General features: G+C 33.0%; 1 protein-coding gene across 1 annotated transcript in view; it reads right to left on the bottom strand.

The window, feature by feature from the left end:
* Nucleotides 1-21,467, bottom strand: part of LOC121387836 — a 40,801-nt gene extending 19,334 nt beyond the window's left edge. The window contains exons 1-2 of the mRNA XM_041519061.1: nucleotides 21,103-21,467; nucleotides 16,923-17,004 (exon numbers count right to left, since the gene is read on the bottom strand). Of these exons, the coding sequence (XP_041374995.1) occupies nucleotides 16,923-17,004; nucleotides 21,103-21,354 (334 nt within the window). The 5' untranslated portion in view covers nucleotides 21,355-21,467. The remainder of the gene's footprint in view (nucleotides 1-16,922; nucleotides 17,005-21,102) is intronic.
* Nucleotides 21,468-22,689: the final 1,222 nt, after the last annotated feature.

Below are 22,689 nucleotides of genomic sequence, written 5' to 3'. Positions count from 1 at the left end.
AGTGTTGAGAGGAAATCCTGTATGCTGGGTGTGGGTGTCTTCAAGTTACCAGGTGTGGGAATTTCAAATCCATCGGCCATGCTGATTTTCATAATGAACCATCAAAACTATTGGCAGCCACCAATATTACTGACTATATTTTATTTATAGCCTACTGTAGTTGGAGGTTTTAATAGGTGTGATATCTGGAATAATCATGCAGCTTTAACATATTTATTTTTGATTAATTACTGGAAAAAACTATTTTTAAATGACAAAATTACCCGAACATCTATTTTCTTGCATTATTTTCTAATCCGAATGAATACAATATGTACATTAGATGTATTCCTGCAATCTGTAATCCAGCATTTTATTTAGCTAGTAACATTAGGTAATACAGCTTTAACAATAAAATAAATTTATCAACTTAATCCAAGGCAGATAATCAAATCTGAAAAAATTGGTTCTGAATCTAGTATAAACTCAAAATGCTTTTCATGAGAGCTAACTAAGTGATTATTAAGAAACAAAAATTATCTGGAGATCTAAGTATAAGTTTAACAACCTTATTGTTATGTACAAATAAGAACAGAAGGCACAATAGTGACAACAAATTTAATTATGTTTTTGGTAAAGTTTTTCTTCAAATTTACTTTAAATTTTGCATAAAACTACAAATTTGTCTAAAATATAACTTAGCACCCTATAAATATGTTAAAATGACAATAAAAATCAACTTCTTTACAAATTTGAGTTTTCAGAATTTCATACATAAAAAATTAACAATGTTAATGGAAACTAAAGACATTAACCCACTATTGGCACATGCTATTTTTAATATAATAATAAATTGCTATTAAAATCTTAGTTCAGGTTGCCTATATATAATACCATATTTAAGAGCAGTTGTATATGGCAAGTCAAATACCATGTAAAAAGAAATTATTGAAATCTTTACAGTATGAATTATAGGCCAAAACCAACTTTTCTTCAGTGCTAACTTTGATTCAAACTCCATTCAGAGCCATGTACAGAGATTATTGTCAAGGTCAAGGTCATTGTGAACTTGCATGATCGAGTGATGGCTAATTAATCAACCAGTATAGTTTAATTAAATAAAATGACAAAATCATAATATTTTTTATTATGCACTGAATATGTGCTATAGGGTGTATACTACCAAATCAAATCCCATAGACGACAATAGTAACATATGCGGCTAAAACTCCTACCTGCTACGTATCAACCGACATAAACGCCACGGATATAAATACTACCACCCCTTACACTTAAAGTGAATCAGAAAAAAATGGGGGTCAAGCTGCTCGTTTCTGAGATAACGGGTAGCGTCTATGACTACCCTAGTTTCGCACAAAATTCGAGTACTTTTTTTTACAGGTACCCCATACATGTTTCAAGCACAAGGCTACTTGACACATTGGTACTAGATGAAATAAAATTGCACATTTATTTTACCCAGATGAAACTATTATTTTTTACAACCAACACTCTCACATTTATAACCAATCACAGGACTTGTGGTGTTCACTTCTCTATCAAAAGTTCGGTGCACCTCGAACTTTGACCCAGCTGGAAGTTATTTGGTATAGTACTACCTATACTGATAACATACATTTTTCAAAAAGTGTCCAGCTATGTGTCTTTATGACAACCAGGATCTGGTGTATTCTGACATAAACTGACAACCTCACTGAAACTGTTGTTTCTACAGTGCAACCTAATATAATGTACACCTCAAAAATATATATTGCATATAGTTTTGTAAAAATGCAATATGTCATATTAAACAACAAAATGTTTTAAAATAAAACTCCTGAAGATATTTACTTTCAGTTGGGTGTGTGTACTCGGGTATATATGTAGAGACAACAAAGATAGTCAGAGTACCTCTACCCCTTTAAAGAATTCCATTAAAACACATGCACTTGATTGACCCCTAGACTATGAAGACCTTAACAGGCACATCAAAGAAATATCAGTATTAAAAAAATACACTGTCTGAGGAAGGAAACACAAACATGACTGTACCTGTATGAAGTAATGACTTAATGTCCTGAACATTAGTGTTGAGAGGAAATCCTGTATGCTGGGTGTGGGTGTCTTCAAGTTACCAGGTGTGGGAATTTCAAATCCATCGGCCATGCTGATTTTCATAATGAACCATCAAAACTATTGGCAGCCACCAATATTACTGACTATATTTTATTTATAGCCTACTGTAGTTGGAGGTTTTAATAGGTGTGATATCTGGAATAATCATGCAGCTTTAACATATTTATTTTTGATTAATTACTGGAAAAAACTATTTTTAAATGACAAAATTACCCGAACATCTATTTTCTTGCATTATTTTCTAATCCGAATGAATACAATATGTACATTAGATGTATTCCTGCAATCTGTAATCCAGCATTTTATTTAGCTAGTAACATTAGGTAATACAGCTTTAACAATAAAATAAATTTATCAACTTAATCCAAGGCAGATAATCAAATCTGAAAAAATTGGTTCTGAATCTAGTATAAACTCAAAATGCTTTTCATGAGAGCTAACTAAGTGATTATTAAGAAACAAAAATTATCTGGAGATCTAAGTATAAGTTTAACAACCTTATTGTTATGTACAAATAAGAACAGAAGGCACAATAGTGACAACAAATTTAATTATGTTTTTGGTAAAGTTTTTCTTCAAATTTACTTTAAATTTTGCATAAAACTACAAATTTGTCTAAAATATAACTTAGCACCCTATAAATATGTTAAAATGACAATAAAAATCAACTTCTTTACAAATTTGAGTTTTCAGAATTTCATACATAAAAAATTAACAATGTTAATGGAAACTAAAGACATTAACCCACTATTGGCACATGCTATTTTTAATATAATAATAAATTGCTATTAAAATCTTAGTTCAGGTTGCCTATATATAATACCATATTTAAGAGCAGTTGTATATGGCAAGTCAAATACCATGTAAAAAGAAATTATTGAAATCTTTACAGTATGAATTATAGGCCAAAACCAACTTTTCTTCAGTGCTAACTTTGATTCAAACTCCATTCAGAGCCATGTACAGAGATTATTGTCAAGGTCAAGGTCATTGTGAACTTGCATGATCGAGTGATGGCTAATTAATCAACCAGTATAGTTTAATTAAATAAAATGACAAAATCATAATATTTTTTATTATGCACTGAATATGTGCTATAGGGTGTATACTACCAAATCAAATCCCATAGACGACAATAGTAACATATGCGGCTAAAACTCCTACCTGCAACGTATCAACCGACATAAACGCCACGGATATAAATACTACCACCCCTTACACTTAAAGTGAATCAGAAAAAAATGGGGGTCAAGCTGCTCGTTTCTGAGATAACGGGTAGCGTCTATGACTACCCTAGTTTCGCACAAAATTCGAGTACTTTTTTTTACAGGTACCCCATACATGTTTCAAGCACAAGGCTACTTGACACATTGGTACTAGATGAAATAAAATTGCACATTTATTTTACCCAGATGAAACTATTATTTTTTACAACCAACACTCTCACATTTATAACCAATCACAGGACTTGTGGTGTTCACTTCTCTATCAAAAGTTCGGTGCACCTCGAACTTTGACCCAGCTGGAAGTTATTTGGTATAGTACTACCTATACTGATAACATACATTTTTCAAAAAGTGTCCAGCTATGTGTCTTTATGACAACCAGGATCTGGTGTATTCTGACATAAACTGACAACCTCACTGAAACTGTTGTTTCTACAGTGCAACCTAATATAATGTACACCTCAAAAAGCATATATATTGCATATAGTTTTGTAAAAATGCAATATGTCATATTAAACAACAAAATGTTTTAAAATAAAACTCCTGAAGATATTTACTTTCAGTTGGGTGTGTGTACTCGGGTATATATGTAGAGACAACAAAGATAGTCAGAGTACCTCTACCCCTTTAAAGAATTCCATTAAAACACATGCACTTGATTGACCCCTAGACTATGAAGACCTTAACAGGCACATCAAAGAAATATCAGTATTAAAAAAATACACTGTCTGAGGAAGGAAACACAAACATGACTGTACCTGTATGAAGTAATGACTTAATGTCCTGAACATTAGTGTTGAGAGGAAATCCTGTATGCTGGGTGTGGGTGTCTTCAAGTTACCAGGTGTGGGAATTTCAAATCCATCGGCCATGCTGATTTTCATAATGAACCATCAAAACTATTGGCAGCCACCAATATTACTGACTATATTTTATTTATAGCCTACTGTAGTTGGAGGTTTTAATAGGTGTGATATCTGGAATAATCATGCAGCTTTAACATATTTATTTTTGATTAATTACTGAAAAAAACTATTTTTAAATGACAAAATTACCCGAACATCTATTTTCTTGCATTATTTTCTAATCCGAATGAATACAATATGTACATTAGATGTATTCCTGCAATCTGTAATCCAGCATTTTATTTAGCTAGTAACATTAGGTAATACAGCTTTAACAATAAAATAAATTTATCAACTTAATCCAAGGCAGATAATCAAATCTGAAAAAATTGGTTCTGAATCTAGTATAAACTCAAAATGCTTTTCATGAGAGCTAACTAAGTGATTATTAAGAAACAAAAATTATCTGGAGATCTAAGTATAAGTTTAACAACCTTATTGTTATGTACAAATAAGAACAGAAGGCACAATAGTGACAACAAATTTAATTATGTTTTTGGTAAAGTTTTTCTTCAAATTTACTTTAAATTTTGCATAAAACTACAAATTTGTCTAAAATATAACTTAGCACCCTATAAATATGTCAAAATGACAATAAAAATCAACTTCTTTACAAATTTGAGTTTTCAGAATTTCATACATAAAAAATTAACAATGTTAATGGAAACTAAAGACATTAACCCACTATTGGCACATGCTATTTTTAATATAATAATAAATTGCTATTAAAATCTTAGTTCAGGTTGCCTATATATAATACCATATTTAAGAGCAGTTGTATATGGCAAGTCAAATACCATGTAAAAAGAAATTATTGAAATCTTTACAGTATGAATTATAGGCCAAAACCAACTTTTCTTCAGTGCTAACTTTGATTCAAACTCCATTCAGAGCCATGTACAGAGATTATTGTCAAGGTCAAGGTCATTGTGAACTTGCATGATCGAGTGATGGCTAATTAATCAACCAGTATAGTTTAATTAAATAAAATGACAAAATCATAATATTTTTTATTATGCACTGAATATGTGCTATAGGGTGTATACTACCAAATCAAATCCCATAGACGACAATAGTAACATATGCGGCTAAAACTCCTACCTGCAACGTATCAACCGACATAAACGCCACGGATATAAATACTACCACCCCTTACACTTAAAGTGAATCAGAAAAAAATGGGGGTCAAGCTGCTCGTTTCTGAGATAACGGGTAGCGTCTATGACTACCCTAGTTTCGCACAAAATTCGAGTACTTTTTTTTACAGGTACCCCATACATGTTTCAAGCACAAGGCTACTTGACACATTGGTACTAGATGAAATAAAATTGCACATTTATTTTACCCAGATGAAACTATTATTTTTTACAACCAACACTCTCACATTTATAACCAATCACAGGACTTGTGGTGTTCACTTCTCTATCAAAAGTTCGGTGCACCTCGAACTTTGACCCAGCTGGAAGTTATTTGGTATAGTACTACCTATACTGATAACATACATTTTTCAAAAAGTGTCCAGCTATGTGTCTTTATGACAACCAGGATCTGGTGTATTCTGACATAAACTGACAACCTCACTGAAACTGTTGTTTCTACAGTGCAACCTAATATAATGTACACCTCAAAAAGCATATATATTGCATATAGTTTTGTAAAAATGCAATATGTCATATTAAACAACAAAATGTTTTAAAATAAAACTCCTGAAGATATTTACTTTCAGTTGGGTGTGTGTACTCAGGTATATATGTAGAGACAACAAAGATAGTCAGAGTACCTCTACCCCTTTAAAGAATTCCATTAAAACACATGCACTTGATTGACCCCTAGACTATGAAGACCTTAACAGGCACATCAAAGAAATATCAGTATTAAAAAAATACACTGTCTGAGGAAGGAAACACAAACATGACTGTACCTGTATGAAGTAATGACTTAATGTCCTGAACATTAGTGTTGAGAGGAAATCCTGTATGCTGGGTGTGGGTGTCTTCAAGTTACCAGGTGTGGGAATTTCAAATCCATCGGCCATGCTGATTTTCATAATGAACCATCAAAACTATTGGCAGCCACCAATATTCCTGACTATATTTTATTTATAGCCTACTGTAGTTGGAGGTTTTAATAGGTGTGATATCTGGAATAATCATGCAGCTTTAACATATTTATTTTTGATTAATTACTGAAAAAAACTATTTTTAAATGACAAAATTACCCGAACATCTATTTTCTTGCATTATTTTCTAATCCGAATGAATACAATATGTACATTAGATGTATTCCTGCAATCTGTAATCCAGCATTTTATTTAGCTAGTAACATTAGGTAATACAGCTTTAACAATAAAATAAATTTATCAACTTAATCCAAGGCAGATAATCAAATCTGAAAAAATTGGTTCTGAATCTAGTATAAACTCAAAATGCTTTTCATGAGAGCTAACTAAGTGATTATTAAGAAACAAAAATTATCTGGAGATCTAAGTATAAGTTTAACAACCTTATTGTTATGTACAAATAAGAACAGAAGGCACAATAGTGACAACAAATTTAATTATGTTTTTGGTAAAGTTTTTCTTCAAATTTACTTTAAATTTTGCATAAAACTACAAATTTGTCTAAAATATAACTTAGCACCCTATAAATATGTCAAAATGACAATAAAAATCAACTTCTTTACAAATTTGAGTTTTCAGAATTTCATACATAAAAAATTAACAATGTTAATGGAAACTAAAGACATTAACCCACTATTGGCACATGCTATTTTTAATATAAAAATAAATTGCTATTAAAATCTTAGTTCAGGTTGCCTATATATAATACCATATTTAAGAGCAGTTGTATATGGCAAGTCAAATACCATGTAAAAAGAAATTATTGAAATCTTTACAGTATGAATTATAGGCCAAAACCAACTTTTCTTCAGTGCTAACTTTGATTCAAACTCCATTCAGAGCCATGTACAGAGATTATTGTCAAGGTCAAGGTCATTGTGAACTTGCATGATCGAGTGATGGCTAATTAATCAACCAGTATAGTTTAATTAAATAAAATGACAAAATCATAATATTTTTTATTATGCACTGAATATGTGCTATAGGGTGTATACTACCAAATCAAATCCCATAGACGACAATAGTAACATATGCGGCTAAAACTCCTACCTGCAACGTATCAACCGACATAAACGCCACGGATATAAATACTACCACCCCTTACACTTAAAGTGAATCAGAAAAAAATGGGGGTCAAGCTGCTCGTTTCTGAGATAACGGGTAGCGTCTATGACTACCCTAGTTTCGCACAAAATTCGAGTACTTTTTTTTACAGGTACCCCATACATGTTTCAAGCACAAGGCTACTTGACACATTGGTACTAGATGAAATAAAATTGCACATTTATTTTACCCAGATGAAACTATTATTTTTTACAACCAACACACTCACATTTATAACCAATCACAGGACTTGTGGTGTTCACTTCTCTATCAAAAGTTCGGTGCACCTCGAACTTTGACCCAGCTGGAAGTTATTTGGTATAGTACTACCTATACTGATAACATACATTTTTCAAAAAGTGTCCAGCTATGTGTCTTTATGACAACCAGGATCTGGTGTATTCTGACATAAACTGACAACCTCACTGAAACTGTTGTTTCTACAGTGCAACCTAATATAATGTACACCTCAAAAAGCATATATATTGCATATAGTTTTGTAAAAATGCAATATGTCATATTAAACAACAAAATGTTTTAAAATAAAACTCCTGAAGATATTTACTTTCAGTTGGGTGTGTGTACTCGGGTATATATGTAGAGACAACAAAGATAGTCAGAGTACCTCTACCCCTTTAAAGAATTCCATTAAAACACATGCACTTGATTGACCCCTAGACTATGAAGACCTTAACAGGCACATCAAAGAAATATCAGTATTAAAAAAATACACTGTCTGAGGAAGGAAACACAAACATGACTGTACCTGTATGAAGTAATGACTTAATGTCCTGAACATTAGTGTTGAGAGGAAATCCTGTATGCTGGGTGTGGGTGTCTTCAAGTTACCAGGTGTGGGAATTTCAAATCCATCGGCCATGCTGATTTTCATAATGAACCATCAAAACTATTGGCAGCCACCAATATTACTGACTATATTTTATTTATAGCCTACTGTAGTTGGAGGTTTTAATAGTTGTGATATCTGGAATAATCATGCAGCTTTAACATATTTATTTTTGATTAATTACTGGAAAAAACTATTTTTAAATGACAAAATTACCCGAACATCTATTTTCTTGCATTATTTTCTAATCCGAATGAATACAATATGTACATTAGATGTATTCCTGCAATCTGTAATCCAGCATTTTATTTAGCTAGTAACATTAGGTAATACAGCTTTAACAATAAAATAAATTATCAACTTAATCCAAGGCAGATAATCAAATCTGAAAAAATTGGTTCTGAATCTAGTATAAACTCAAAATGCTTTTCATGAGAGCTAACTAAGTGATTATTAAGAAACAAAAATTATCTGGAGATCTAAGTATATGTTTAACAACCTTATTGTTATGTACAAATAAGAACAGAAGGCACAATAGTGACAACAAATTTAATTATGTTTTTGGTAAAGTTTTTCTTCAAATTTACTTTAAATTTTGCATAAAACTACAAATTTGTCTAAAATATAACTTAGCACCCTATAAATATGTCAAAATGACAATAAAAATCAACTTCTTTACAAATTTGAGTTTTCAGAATTTCATACATAAAAAATTAACAATGTTAATGGAAACTAAAGACATTAACCCACTATTGGCACATGCTATTTTTAATATAATAATAAATTGCTATTAAAATCTTAGTTCAGGTTGCCTATATATAATACCATATTTAAGAGCAGTTGTATATGGCAAGTCAAATACCATGTAAAAAGAAATTATTGAAATCTTTACAGTATGAATTATAGGCCAAAACCAACTTTTCTTCAGTGCTAACTTTGATTCAAACTCCATTCAGAGCCATGTACAGAGATTATTGTCAAGGTCAAGGTCATTGTGAACTTGCATGATCGAGTGATGGCTAATTAATCAACCAGTATAGTTTAATTAAATAAAATGACAAAATCATAATATTTTTTATTATGCACTGAATATGTGCTATAGGGTGTATACTACCAAATCAAATCCCATAGACGACAATAGTAACATATGCGGCTAAAACTCCTACCTGCAACGTATCAACCGACATAAACGCCACGGATATAAATACTACCACCCCTTACACTTAAAGTGAATCAGAAAAAAATGGGGGTCAAGCTGCTCGTTTCTGAGATAACGGGTAGCGTCTATGACTACCCTAGTTTCGCACAAAATTCGAGTACTTTTTTTTACAGGTACCCCATACATGTTTCAAGCACAAGGCTACTTGACACATTGGTACTAGATGAAATAAAATTGCACATTTATTTTACCCAGATGAAACTATTATTTTTTACAACCAACACTCTCACATTTATAACCAATCACAGGACTTGTGGTGTTCACTTCTCTATCAAAAGTTCGGTGCACCTCGAACTTTGACCCAGCTGGAAGTTATTTGGTATAGTACTACCTATACTGATAACATACATTTTTCAAAAAGTGTCCAGCTATGTGTCTTTATGACAACCAGGATCTGGTGTATTCTGACATAAACTGACAACCTCACTGAAACTGTTGTTTCTACAGTGCAACCTAATATAATGTACACCTCAAAAAGCATATATATTGCATATAGTTTTGTAAAAATGCAATATGTCATATTAAACAACAAAATGTTTTAAAATAAAACTCCTGAAGATATTTACTTTCAGTTGGGTGTGTGTACTCGGGTATATATGTAGAGACAACAAAGATAGTCAGAGTACCTCTACCCCTTTAAAGAATTCCATTAAAACACATGCACTTGATTGACCCCTAGACTATGAAGACCTTAACAGGCACATCAAAGAAATATCAGTATTAAAAAAATACACTGTCTGAGGAAGGAAACACAAACATGACTGTACCTGTATGAAGTAATGACTTAATGTCCTGAACATTAGTGTTGAGAGGAAATCCTGTATGCTGGGTGTGGGTGTCTTCAAGTTACCAGGTGTGGGAATTTCAAATCCATCGGCCATGCTGATTTTCATAATGAACCATCAAAACTATTGGCAGCCACCAATATTACTGACTATATTTTATTTATAGCCTACTGTAGTTGGAGGTTTTAATAGGTGTGATATCTGGAATAATCATGCAGCTTTAACATATTTATTTTTGATTAATTACTGGAAAAAACTATTTTTAAATGACAAAATTACCCGAACATCTATTTTCTTGCATTATTTTCTAATCCGAATGAATACAATATGTACATTAGATGTATTCCTGCAATCTGTAATCCAGCATTTTATTTAGCTAGTAACATTAGGTAATACAGCTTTAACAATAAAATAAATTATCAACTTAATCCAAGGCAGATAATCAAATCTGAAAAAATTGGTTCTGAATCTAGTATAAACTCAAAATGCTTTTCATGAGAGCTAACTAAGTGATTATTAAGAAACAAAAATTATCTGGAGATCTAAGTATAAGTTTAACAACCTTATTGTTATGTACAAATAAGAACAGAAGGCACAATAGTGACAACAAATTTAATTATGTTTTTGGTAAAGTTTTTCTTCAAATTTACTTTAAATTTTGCATAAAACTACAAATTTGTCTAAAATATAACTTAGCACCCTATAAATATGTTAAAATGACAATAAAAATCAACTTCTTTACAAATTTGAGTTTTCAGAATTTCATACATAAAAAATTAACAATGTTAATGGAAACTAAAGACATTAACCCACTATTGGCACATGCTATTTTTAATATAATAATAAATTGCTATTAAAATCTTAGTTCAGGTTGCCTATATATAATACCATATTTAAGAGCAGTTGTATATGGCAAGTCAAATACCATGTAAAAAGAAATTATTGAAATCTTTACAGTATGAATTATAGGCCAAAACCAACTTTTCTTCAGTGCTAACTTTGATTCAAACTCCATTCAGAGCCATGTACAGAGATTATTGTCAAGGTCAAGGTCATTGTGAACTTGCATGATCGAGTGATGGCTAATTAATCAACCAGTATAGTTTAATTAAATAAAATGACAAAATCATAATATTTTTTATTATGCACTGAATATGTGCTATAGGGTGTATACTACCAAATCAAATCCCATAGACGACAATAGTAACATATGCGGCTAAAACTCCTACCTGCAACGTATCAACCGACATAAACGCCACGGATATAAATACTACCACCCCTTACACTTAAAGTGAATCAGAAAAAAATGGGGGTCAAGCTGCTCGTTTCTGAGATAACGGGTAGCGTCTATGACTACCCTAGTTTCGCACAAAATTCGAGTACTTTTTTTTACAGGTACCCCATACATGTTTCAAGCACAAGGCTACACATTGGTACTAGATGAAATAAAATTGCACATTTATTTTACCCAGATGAAACTATTATTTTTTACAACCAACACTCTCACATTTATAACCAATCACAGGACTTGTGGTGTTCACTTCTCTATCAAAAGTTCGGTGCACCTCGAACTTTGACCCAGCTGGAAGTTATTTGGTATAGTACTACCTATACTGATAACATACATTTTTCAAAAAGTGTCCAGCTATGTGTCTTTATGACAACCAGGATCTGGTGTATTCTGACATAAACTGACAACCTCACTGAAACTGTTGTTTCTACAGTGCAACCTAATATAATGTACACCTCAAAAAGCATATATATTGCATATAGTTTTGTAAAAATGCAATATGTCATATTAAACAACAAAATGTTTTAAAATAAAACTCCTGAAGATATTTACTTTCAGTTGGGTGTGTGTACTCGGGTATATATGTAGAGACAACAAAGATAGTCAGAGTACCTCTACCCCTTTAAAGAATTCCATTAAAACACATGCACTTGATTGACCCCTAGACTATGAAGACCTTAACAGGCACATCAAAGAAATATCAGTATTAAAAAAATACACTGTCTGAGGAAGGAAACACAAACATGACTGTACCTGTATGAAGTAATGACTTAATGTCCTGAACATTAGTGTTGAGAGGAAATCCTGTATGCTGGGTGTGGGTGTCTTCAAGTTACCAGGTGTGGGAATTTCAAATCCATCGGCCATGCTGATTTTCATAATGAACCATCAAAACTATTGGCAGCCACCAATATTACTGACTATATTTTATTTATAGCCTACTGTAGTTGGAGGTTTTAATAGGTGTGATATCTGGAATAATCATGCAGCTTTAACATATTTATTTTTGATTAATTACTGGAAAAAACTATTTTTAAATGACAAAATTACCCGAACATCTATTTTCTTGCATTATTTTCTAATCCGAATGAATACAATATGTACATTAGATGTATTCCTGCAATCTGTAATCCAATTTTATTTAGCTAGTAACATTAGGTAATACAGCTTTAACAATAAAATAAATTTATCAACTTAATCCAAGGCAGATAATCAAATCTGAAAAAATTGGTTCTGAATCTAGTATAAACTCAAAATGCTTTTCATGAGAGCTAACTAAGTGATTATTAAGAAACAAAAATTATCTGGAGATCTAAGTATAAGTTTAACAACCTTATTGTTATGTACAAATAAGAACAGAAGGCACAATAGTGACAACAAATTTAATTATGTTTTTGGTAAAGTTTTTCTTCAAATTTACTTTAAATTTTGCATAAAACTACAAATTTGTCTAAAATATAACTTAGCACCCTATAAATATGTTAAAATGACAATAAAAATCAACTTCTTTACAAATTTGAGTTTTCAGAATTTCATACATAAAAAATTAACAATGTTAATGGAAACTAAAGACATTAACCCACTATTGGCACATGCTATTTTTAATATAATAATAAATTGCTATTAAAATCTTAGTTCAGGTTGCCTATATATAATACCATATTTAAGAGCAGTTGTATATGGCAAGTCAAATACCATGTAAAAAGAAATTATTGAAATCTTTACAGTATGAATTATAGGCCAAAACCAACTTTTCTTCAGTGCTAACTTTGATTCAAACTCCATTCAGAGCCATGTACAGAGATTATTGTCAAGGTCAAGGTCATTGTGAACTTGCATGATCGAGTGATGGCTAATTAATCAACCAGTATAGTTTAATTAAATAAAATGACAAAATCATAATATTTTTTATTATGCACTGAATATGTGCTATAGGGTGTATACTACCAAATCAAATCCCATAGACGACAATAGTAACATATGCGGCTAAAACTCCTACCTGCTACGTATCAACCGACATAAACGCCACGGATATAAATACTACCACCCCTTACACTTAAAGTGAATCAGAAAAAAATGGGGGTCAAGCTGCTCGTTTCTGAGATAACGGGTAGCGTCTATGACTACCCTAGTTTCGCACAAAATTCGAGTACTTTTTTTTACAGGTACCCCATACATGTTTCAAGCACAAGGCTACTTGACACATTGGTACTAGATGAAATAAAATTGCACATTTATTTTACCCAGATGAAACTATTATTTTTTACAACCAACACTCTCACATTTATAACCAATCACAGGACTTGTGGTGTTCACTTCTCTATCAAAAGTTCGGTGCACCTCGAACTTTGACCCAGCCGGAAGTTATTTGGTATAGTACTACCTACAGCGCGCTAGAAATGGTGAAAGAACAAGCTGACTTAATATAGATCGTACTACACCTTCCACATATAGAACTCTACAAGTGATCTAGAAATGATGAAAGAACATGCTGACTGAAAATAAATATTACTACACCTTTCACAAACGGAACTCTACAGTGACCTAGAAATGATGAAAGAACAAGCTGACTGAAAATGGACCTTACTGGTCCCCGTTACGAGGCCTGATATAAATCAACACCTTGGCCTGGACAACACTTGACAACGAATGGAGAGTAAGTAAGATCCCTTTGTATATAGACTGGATTGAAGCAGAAATGTACTAATATTCGACGACCATATCTATAATAGGGACGGGTTTGTTATGTTCGCATAGGGTACTGTAGTCTGTATGGGGTTGTTACGTATGATATACAGAAGGTTTGCTCCACTACACTTAAACAAAAAAAAGAGAAAAAAAAGGACAAAACCAACCCCCCCCCCCCCCCCCAAAAAAAAAGAAAGAAAGAAAACAAAAGGCACACCCCTTCCCCCACCCTTAAGCAAATACAAACCTGAGATTTTCAATTAAAGACATAGCTAAAGAATAAAATAAAGAACATTATAGTTTGTTTTGCTTAAAGACATTCTGGAGGACAGTGATTAATTAATCGTCGGCTATTGGATGTCAAACATTTGATCATTCTGACACGTAGTCATCAGTGGAGATATTCAGAAACGCTGTAATGTTTACTAATAAAACAGAAAATGTGTATGTTTATCTTATAGAGTTTTGATCGGATTCTCTGGGTCAGTCTATACAAACTAATAGTTAGATATTCTGGAAGTTTCAATTTTTGAACTTTATTAAATTCTGACGATCAGGCAACGATAACTAATAGAGACATATTTAGGACATTTTAAAAGTGTAAACGTCTATCAAATATTTTAAATTTTAAATATAAATTTAACACTGGAAATTTAAAATGTGTCATTATTATTCACATACCAGTAGAGAGATATTTGGGATATTTATGAAGTCTCGAATGTATGTGTTAAGCTTTAATAAATAATAATAATAATTTTAAAAAACCTCAAACAGAAATCTAACATTGCCAATTTGAAACTCTATTTTGAGTTTTGATAGAATAGTTCTCAAACTGAGCAATGAACAATGATCCTCATAAGAAGTCTTCACAGGCCACTAGAAAGATATTTTTGAAAATTTGAATTTGTGAATTTATTTTAAATTAAAAACATGTATAAATAGAACTTTGACAAACACAATTTAGAGGTTTGGTTGGATTGTTCTAAAATTCAATATAATGATTCTCAAGGGTGGCATTTTCTAAGTAGCAGAGATATATTTTAATTACATTTAACATGCAACATTTTCTAAATACATCTTTTTGCCTAAATTTTAAATTTAAACAATTTAAATATAAATTTAACATTCACAATGTTAAAGTCTATTTTCTTGTAGAGTTTTTATCACATAGTTCTCAAACTTGGTACTAAGACATACACATGTAGACTATTATAGTGATGTGCTCTTTGTGTCTTTTGATGTTCCTAAATGTTGTTTTGTTTATCGACATAACTAGAACACATTGATTTACTAATCATTGTTTATTGGATGTCCACATTTCACAATTTATGTCAAAATAGTCTAGAAATCCGTTACATTTGTTTACTAAATATTATTCATGTATACCATTAAAGGGACATTCCCGAGTTTGTTGCAATTTTTAAGATGTTATCGACTAACAGATACTTTTTAACGAATGTAATTATATATTAAACATAGTTTTCTGCACAGGATATTAGCGGCTGTATATTAAACGTGTTTCTGATCGTTATAGTATTTGTACTAGGCTAAATTTCATTTTATTACTTAAAATAGTGTTGTTATTATTTCCCCAAAATTTTGTACGTACGAAATTATTTGAACACAAAATCCAGTTTGGGCGTCTTACGACCAGAAACACATTGAATATATGCACAATGAAATTGTAAATAAGAAAATATATTTAATGCGTATTTTTAGACGTTAAAGGAATATTCCTGAGTTTGTTGCATTGTAAAATGTTTCCGACTAATAAAATATTTTTACAATTAAACTTACATATTAAATATATTTCCTTGTTTAGAATATAAGTGTCTGTATGAATGTGTTCTGGTCGTCTTAATATATGTAAGAAGCCCAAACTGGATTTTGTATTCAAATAATTTCGTAAGAACGGAACTTGTTTTTAGGAAATAAAATGAAATTTACCTAGCACAAATATCAGAACGATCAGAAACACGTTTGATATACAGCCACTAATATTTTATGCCGAAAAATATATTTAATATGTAATTACAATCGTTAAAACGTATCTGTTAATCGAGTAACAATTATGTATGCTAAAATAAGTATGTAACCTACTTTTCATTACCTATCACCGCCCCTGATTGTTTTCTTTTAATGTTTGAAAAAGCCACGTAAAATGTTTTACTGACCCTGAACTTGTAACAACCGATAGGTCTCTTGAAGTGTGTTTCCTTTAACGACACAACTAGAGCACATTGATTTATTATTCATCGGCTATTGGATGTCAAACATTCTGTAACTGCGACATAAAATAGTCTTAGAGTGGAAACTCGCTATATTTTTGTTTTCCATTAGTAGCAAGGGATCTTTTATATGCACTATCCCACGGACAGGATAACAAATACCACGGCCTTTGATGTACCAGTTGTGGTGCACTGGCTGGAACGAGAAATAACCTAATGGGCCCACCGTCGGGGATCGATCCTAAACCGACCGCTCATCATGCGAGCGCTTTACCACTGGGCAACGCCCCGTCCCCTGCATGCCTCTTGTTACCTACGTTGTCTGTGTGTATGTCGTTTTACTACATTTTGACTTTGTGACCAATGATATTTGATTTAGTGTTTGCAACCTTTACCTCTAGAAATTGGGTTCACCAAGCGCCATTGTTTCCATGGTTTCGGACCACAAGAAATCTCTTTCAGTTTATGTGTTTCAGTCTGAAAAAATATGAATGTATATCTGTGTAAAACATTACATAAACGATACTAGCTTGTAATGGCAAAATGCAACAAGTCGAGTTTGGATCAAAATTAAGTTAGACAGATTTATTTTGGACTTACTAGGGCATCGTTCAGCCAGACCCAGCAGAAAAACCCCCCACGTCTGCTAGACTGCTTTATGCGCTTCACGTTAAACCAAATGGCAACGTCCAGAACCAATAAAATAGTTCGCTAACGTTAGTGAAACGTTCGCTGGCTGAAACTATGCCTGGCTTTCGTTCAGCCAGACCGAGCAGAAAAAACAACAACCGCTAGACTGGTTTATGCGCTTCACGTTAAACCAAATGGCGACATCCAGAACCAATCAAATAGTTCGCTAACGTTAGCGAAACGTTCGCTGGCTGAACGTATGCCTGGTTTACGTACCTAGGTTTGCTGATACGCACTTAATCCGTTAAAGTCGCAGACCCTAGTTTTATCCAGTGCAAATGGACACACACATTTGTTAAAGTCGCATACCCAAGTTTCAGCCCGTAAATAATGGACACCTAGTTTAATTACCTACAAACCTGCAACACACATTTAGATATGGTTTAACATAGAGTAGCTAAAGCCTGTGATGTTTAAACAGGGAAATACCGTCAACAATTACTAGAGCTTGTTTCATTAACCATTACTTCTTAGACGAACGTGCGTTTTTAAAACCAAATGTATGTCGTTTTAATCTATAAACCTGTACACATTTGGATTAAGTTATAGCAGTGTGAAACAGGAATATGTGACGTTAAAACGGAATGAATGAATGAATGAATGAATGAATGTTTAACGACACGCCAGCACGAAAAATACATCGGCTATTGGGTGTCAAACTATGGTAATGCAAACAAATAAAGTGATGATCAACATCAATATAAAAATTCAAGATTTAAACAAAAACACAGTGTAAAGAACTGTGCAAAAACACAAATACCACAGATAGATACTGACTTTTACTCAGGTTACAGCACGCGCAGGGGCGTTAAAACGAATAAACACGATAAAAAAAAGTAGACCAGAGCTTGTGTTTATAACCGTCACTTCTCAGAGGTACATGCGTTTTCAAAATATGAAAAAAAGCATTTTGTGGTGCTACAGACAGACAGACAGATATCTTTATTGACGTATCACCTCATGTACAACACAATTACATTAAAAATAAACATAAAAGTACATAAGCCATTCCATAGGGAATCATGAGAGACGATATATGCATTAACCTAATATTAACATTTATACTAAATTTAAAAACCAAAGATATTAAAACTAATACATATACATATAAAACTTTAAAAACCCGAGACAAAACAAACAAAAAACAACACAACATATAAATTAAAAAAAAGCGTTATAAATTACCATACAACGTCTATAGGTAATTCATCGTAGTATTAAAATAAGTTTTGACAATAAATGAACCATACGTCTCTACGTCTCTATAGTACAAACCGGCTTCGGTGGCGTCGTGGCAGGCCATCGGTCTACAGGCTGGTAGGTACTGGGTTCGGATCCCAGTCGAGGCATGGGATTTTTAATCGAGATACCGACTCCAAACCCTGAGTGAGTGCTCCGCAAGGCTCAATGGGTAGGTGTAAACCACTTGCACCGACCAGTGATCCATAACTGGTTCAACAAAGGCCATGGTTTGTGCTATCCTGCCTGTGGGAAGCGCAAATAAAAGATCCCTTGCTGCTAATCGGAAGAGTAGCCCATGTAGTGGCGACAGCGGGTTTCCTCTCAAAATCTGTGTGGTCCTTAAACATATGTCTGACGCCATATAACCGTAAATAAAATGTGTTGAGTGCGTCGTTAAATAAAACATTCCTTTCTTTCTTTCTATAGTACAAACACCAAGTGTAGAAGAAACAATTTGGATATACGGATAATCTAAAAAAAATAAAATCTTAGTAAAGTCTCATTTCAATTGTGAAAAAAGCGACTCAAATAGAGACAAAAATGTGTTGAGTGCGTCGTTAAATAAAACATTTCTTTATTTCTTTCCAATAGAGACAAATATGTCACAGTGTTTATAAACTAGAGTCGGTTACTTTAAGGCCTTTGTAATGATTATCGTGGGATCGATCCTCGTCGGTTGGCCCATTGGGCTATATCTCGTTCCAGCCAGTGCACCACGACTGGTATATCTGTGGGATGGTGCATATAAAAGATCCCTTGCAGCTGCTAATCGAAAAGAGTAACTCATGAAGTGGCGACAACGGGTTTACTCTATCAATATCTGTGTGGTCCTTAACCATATGTCTGACGTCATATAACGGTAAATACAATGTGTTATTCTATTGTAATGATGATCTGACATGGCGTAATTCTCGTTGTAATATTGCTTTTGTTCCCTTTAAACATGACTTACTAGGTATTGCCATCAGTTAGAATATTGCATACACATACACACGCACGAACGCACGCACACATGCACGCACATACATACAACCACACACACGATACTCCGGCGCTTTACCAGGAACCTAACGCGCAAACCTTTCATTTATGGTACTTTATCGTTTATTTCCAAGTCTGTTTCGTGGCACTCATGTTAATAAAAAAAAGAAAATGCACCCCCAAAAAACAACAAAAAACCCCAACAACAACAACATCAACCGACAACACGAAAAACAAAATCCACAACAAAAACCCCCAGTAACAAACAAACAAGAACAAATGAAACAATGAAACCAAAGAAAAACAACACACAAAAAAACAACCCAAACAATAAACAACAACAACAACAGTAACAATAACAATAACAATAATAATAACAATAATAAAACACCACACCTGTATAATTAAATTCGAAATAAATTCACAGACATTGGACACCAAGAAATAAAATCCACAACAAAAACAAAACAAACAAAAAACCCAATAACAAACAAACAAGAAGAAATAAAACAACAACAACAACAACAATAATAATAATAATAACAATAATAAAACACCACCCTGTATAATTAAATTCGAAATTAATTCACAGACATTTGAAAATTAAAAAAATGGCCACCACCAATTGTAAATGATCTCCAAGGGGCCTATTAATATCCTTTGACAACTGCAGTAAAAACAAATAATAAAAATGTAAAATATTTGCGCAGATCTGGTACTACCCACTGTCTATAACGTCTAGGAACAGGCACGGCGGAGCAGAGGGAGTGGGCTGGGGGGAGGGGCCAAAAATAGTATTGGTAGTAAATATTAAAGCAGATATTAATTTTACTTGTAGATTGCAGGAAATTGCATTTTAGGACATCTAGTTTTAAACATTTGTACGGGGGAGCATACTTCCGAACCCCAAATAAACTTTCTTTTGCGCCCCTTAGATGTCAGTCAGCAGCCACTGACGCTAGTACGTTTGCTTAAATTCTAATTTACAAAGTTATCAAATTCGTAAAGTATGTGATGTGGAAAAATATCAAATACTTTGATTGCACTGAAAATGTAAGATACTATATGATATACACACACACATATATATATGTATGTCTGTCTGTATGTGTGTGTGTGTGTGTGTGTGTGTGTGTGTGTGTGTGTGCTATTTTATTTTATGCTAATGTTAAAGTCTCACGTCTCTGTTAACGTTAACTTATGTGACCCATTCGTTTATCTTGAAGAAAGATCCTCCACCTCAGTGTGACCACTGCCAGTGTAATCAGACGGTACGCCACATTTTGGTGGAGTGTAAACATTTGGCAGAAACTCACAAAAATATACTTGGCCAAGGTCATGTGATGGAATCATTTCAATTTCATCCAGAATATCTATTACAATGTTTACGAAATACTGACTTTTACTCTAAGTTTTAATTTTATATATCTGTGATATTTGTATTTTTTTGCAGTTCTTTACACTGTGTTTTTATTTGACTACTGAATTTTTTCTATTGATGTTGATCATCACTTTATTTGTTTGCGTTTACCACAGTTCGACACGCAATAGCCGATGTATTTTTCGTGCTGGGGTATCGTTAAACATTCATTCATTCATTCATTCATTCATTCATTCGTTCGTTAATTCATTCTGTTAACGTTAACGTGTTTTGACACTCACCTCGTCAGTTTGGATGCGGCAGGTTTCTTCTTGTCTGTTGTAGTACCAGGCTTTGCACGAATCTGGGTCTCTGGCGCAAGAAATGGCACACGATATTTTCGACTGCACGTTTTGGACAGATTTTGTGTACCAATGTTTCACTTCATTCATATCTTCTTCCGCGTGATAAGTGTTAGCGTGTGATTCATCAATATTACGCAGACAAATATAAATCACGAACCAAGCCACCACGTTTGATATTAGACGTTTCATGGTGATCGTTGTGTGTAGTGCACCGTCTGGGGAAAATAAAATACAAAGTGTGAACACTGTTGTTGTTGTGTTTTTTTTGTGTTTTTTTACAAATAATTTTAAGACAAAATATATTTCTAGACTCAATCTCTAATGACGTCACAGACATACAATTTGTATGACGTTGTCATGACGCTAGCGTCTCAGACTGCTAAGTCTCGACTCTGGACACTAAACATTTTATAAAGTTAAAATTTGTTTTGTATAACGACACCACTAGAGCACATTGATTTATTAATCATCGGCTATTGGATGTCAAACATTCGGTTATTTGACACGTAGTCACCAGAGAACATCTGCTACATTAGGTTTTTTTTCAAATGCAGCAAGGGATCGTTTATATGCACATTCCCAGAGAAAGAAAAACAAATACCACGGCCTTTGACCAGTTGTGGTGTACTGGTTGGAACGAGAAAACCCCAATCGGTTGAAGGGATCCAACGAGGTGGTTTGATCCTGCAACGTAAGCATCCCAAGCGAGCACTCACACAACTGAGATAATCGTTATTTAAATAATATTACAATGTCTTCTCCTTTCATACACTTTGATTCATCCAATCCTCTGACAATCCAATATTATTTAAAATATTGCATACATGAAAAGCCACTCTTTCTCGTTCCAGCCAATGCACCATGGCAGGTATAAAACAGGTCGCGGTATGTACTATCCTGTCTGTGGGGTGGTGCATATAAACGATCCCTTGCTCCTAATGAAAGTACGTAGCGGCTTTCCTTCCGCTAAGACTATGTCAAAATTACCAAATATTTAATATTCAATAGCTGATTATTAATAAATCAATGTGCTCTAGTGATGTCGTTAAACAATCAAACACACTTTTTTCTTTATATGACCAGCCCACTTACGTTTATCAGGATACAGCTTAAGAATTACGCGTGATCACTTCAAATGAAAACTTTCATCCGAGTTGTAAGAGATGGAGTATCGGAACTATTTTATAACCGCGGGCCAATCGCTACCTATAAATCATTCAGACCAAAGCGAATAGATTAGGACGAGCAACCTGAATCGATAAAGATCTGAAATCGTTTAACACACACACACACACACACACACACACACACACACACACACACACACACATATATATATATATATATATATATATATATATATATATATATATATATATATATATATATATATATATACTGAACAAAAAAAGAAACTTAACTTTGTACATATAGTATTTGTTGTGTTAAAGAATTCATTGTGTAATGAAATTATATAGGTAGTATTAGCCTTGAGCTGTATTATCAGGATTCATGAATTTTATC

This window comes from Gigantopelta aegis, chromosome 13 (assembly GCF_016097555.1).
Source record: "Gigantopelta aegis isolate Gae_Host chromosome 13, Gae_host_genome, whole genome shotgun sequence".
Classification (NCBI taxonomy): Eukaryota; Metazoa; Mollusca; class Gastropoda; order Neomphalida; family Peltospiridae; genus Gigantopelta; species Gigantopelta aegis.
This window is presented reverse-complemented; position numbering and strand designations above follow the sequence as displayed.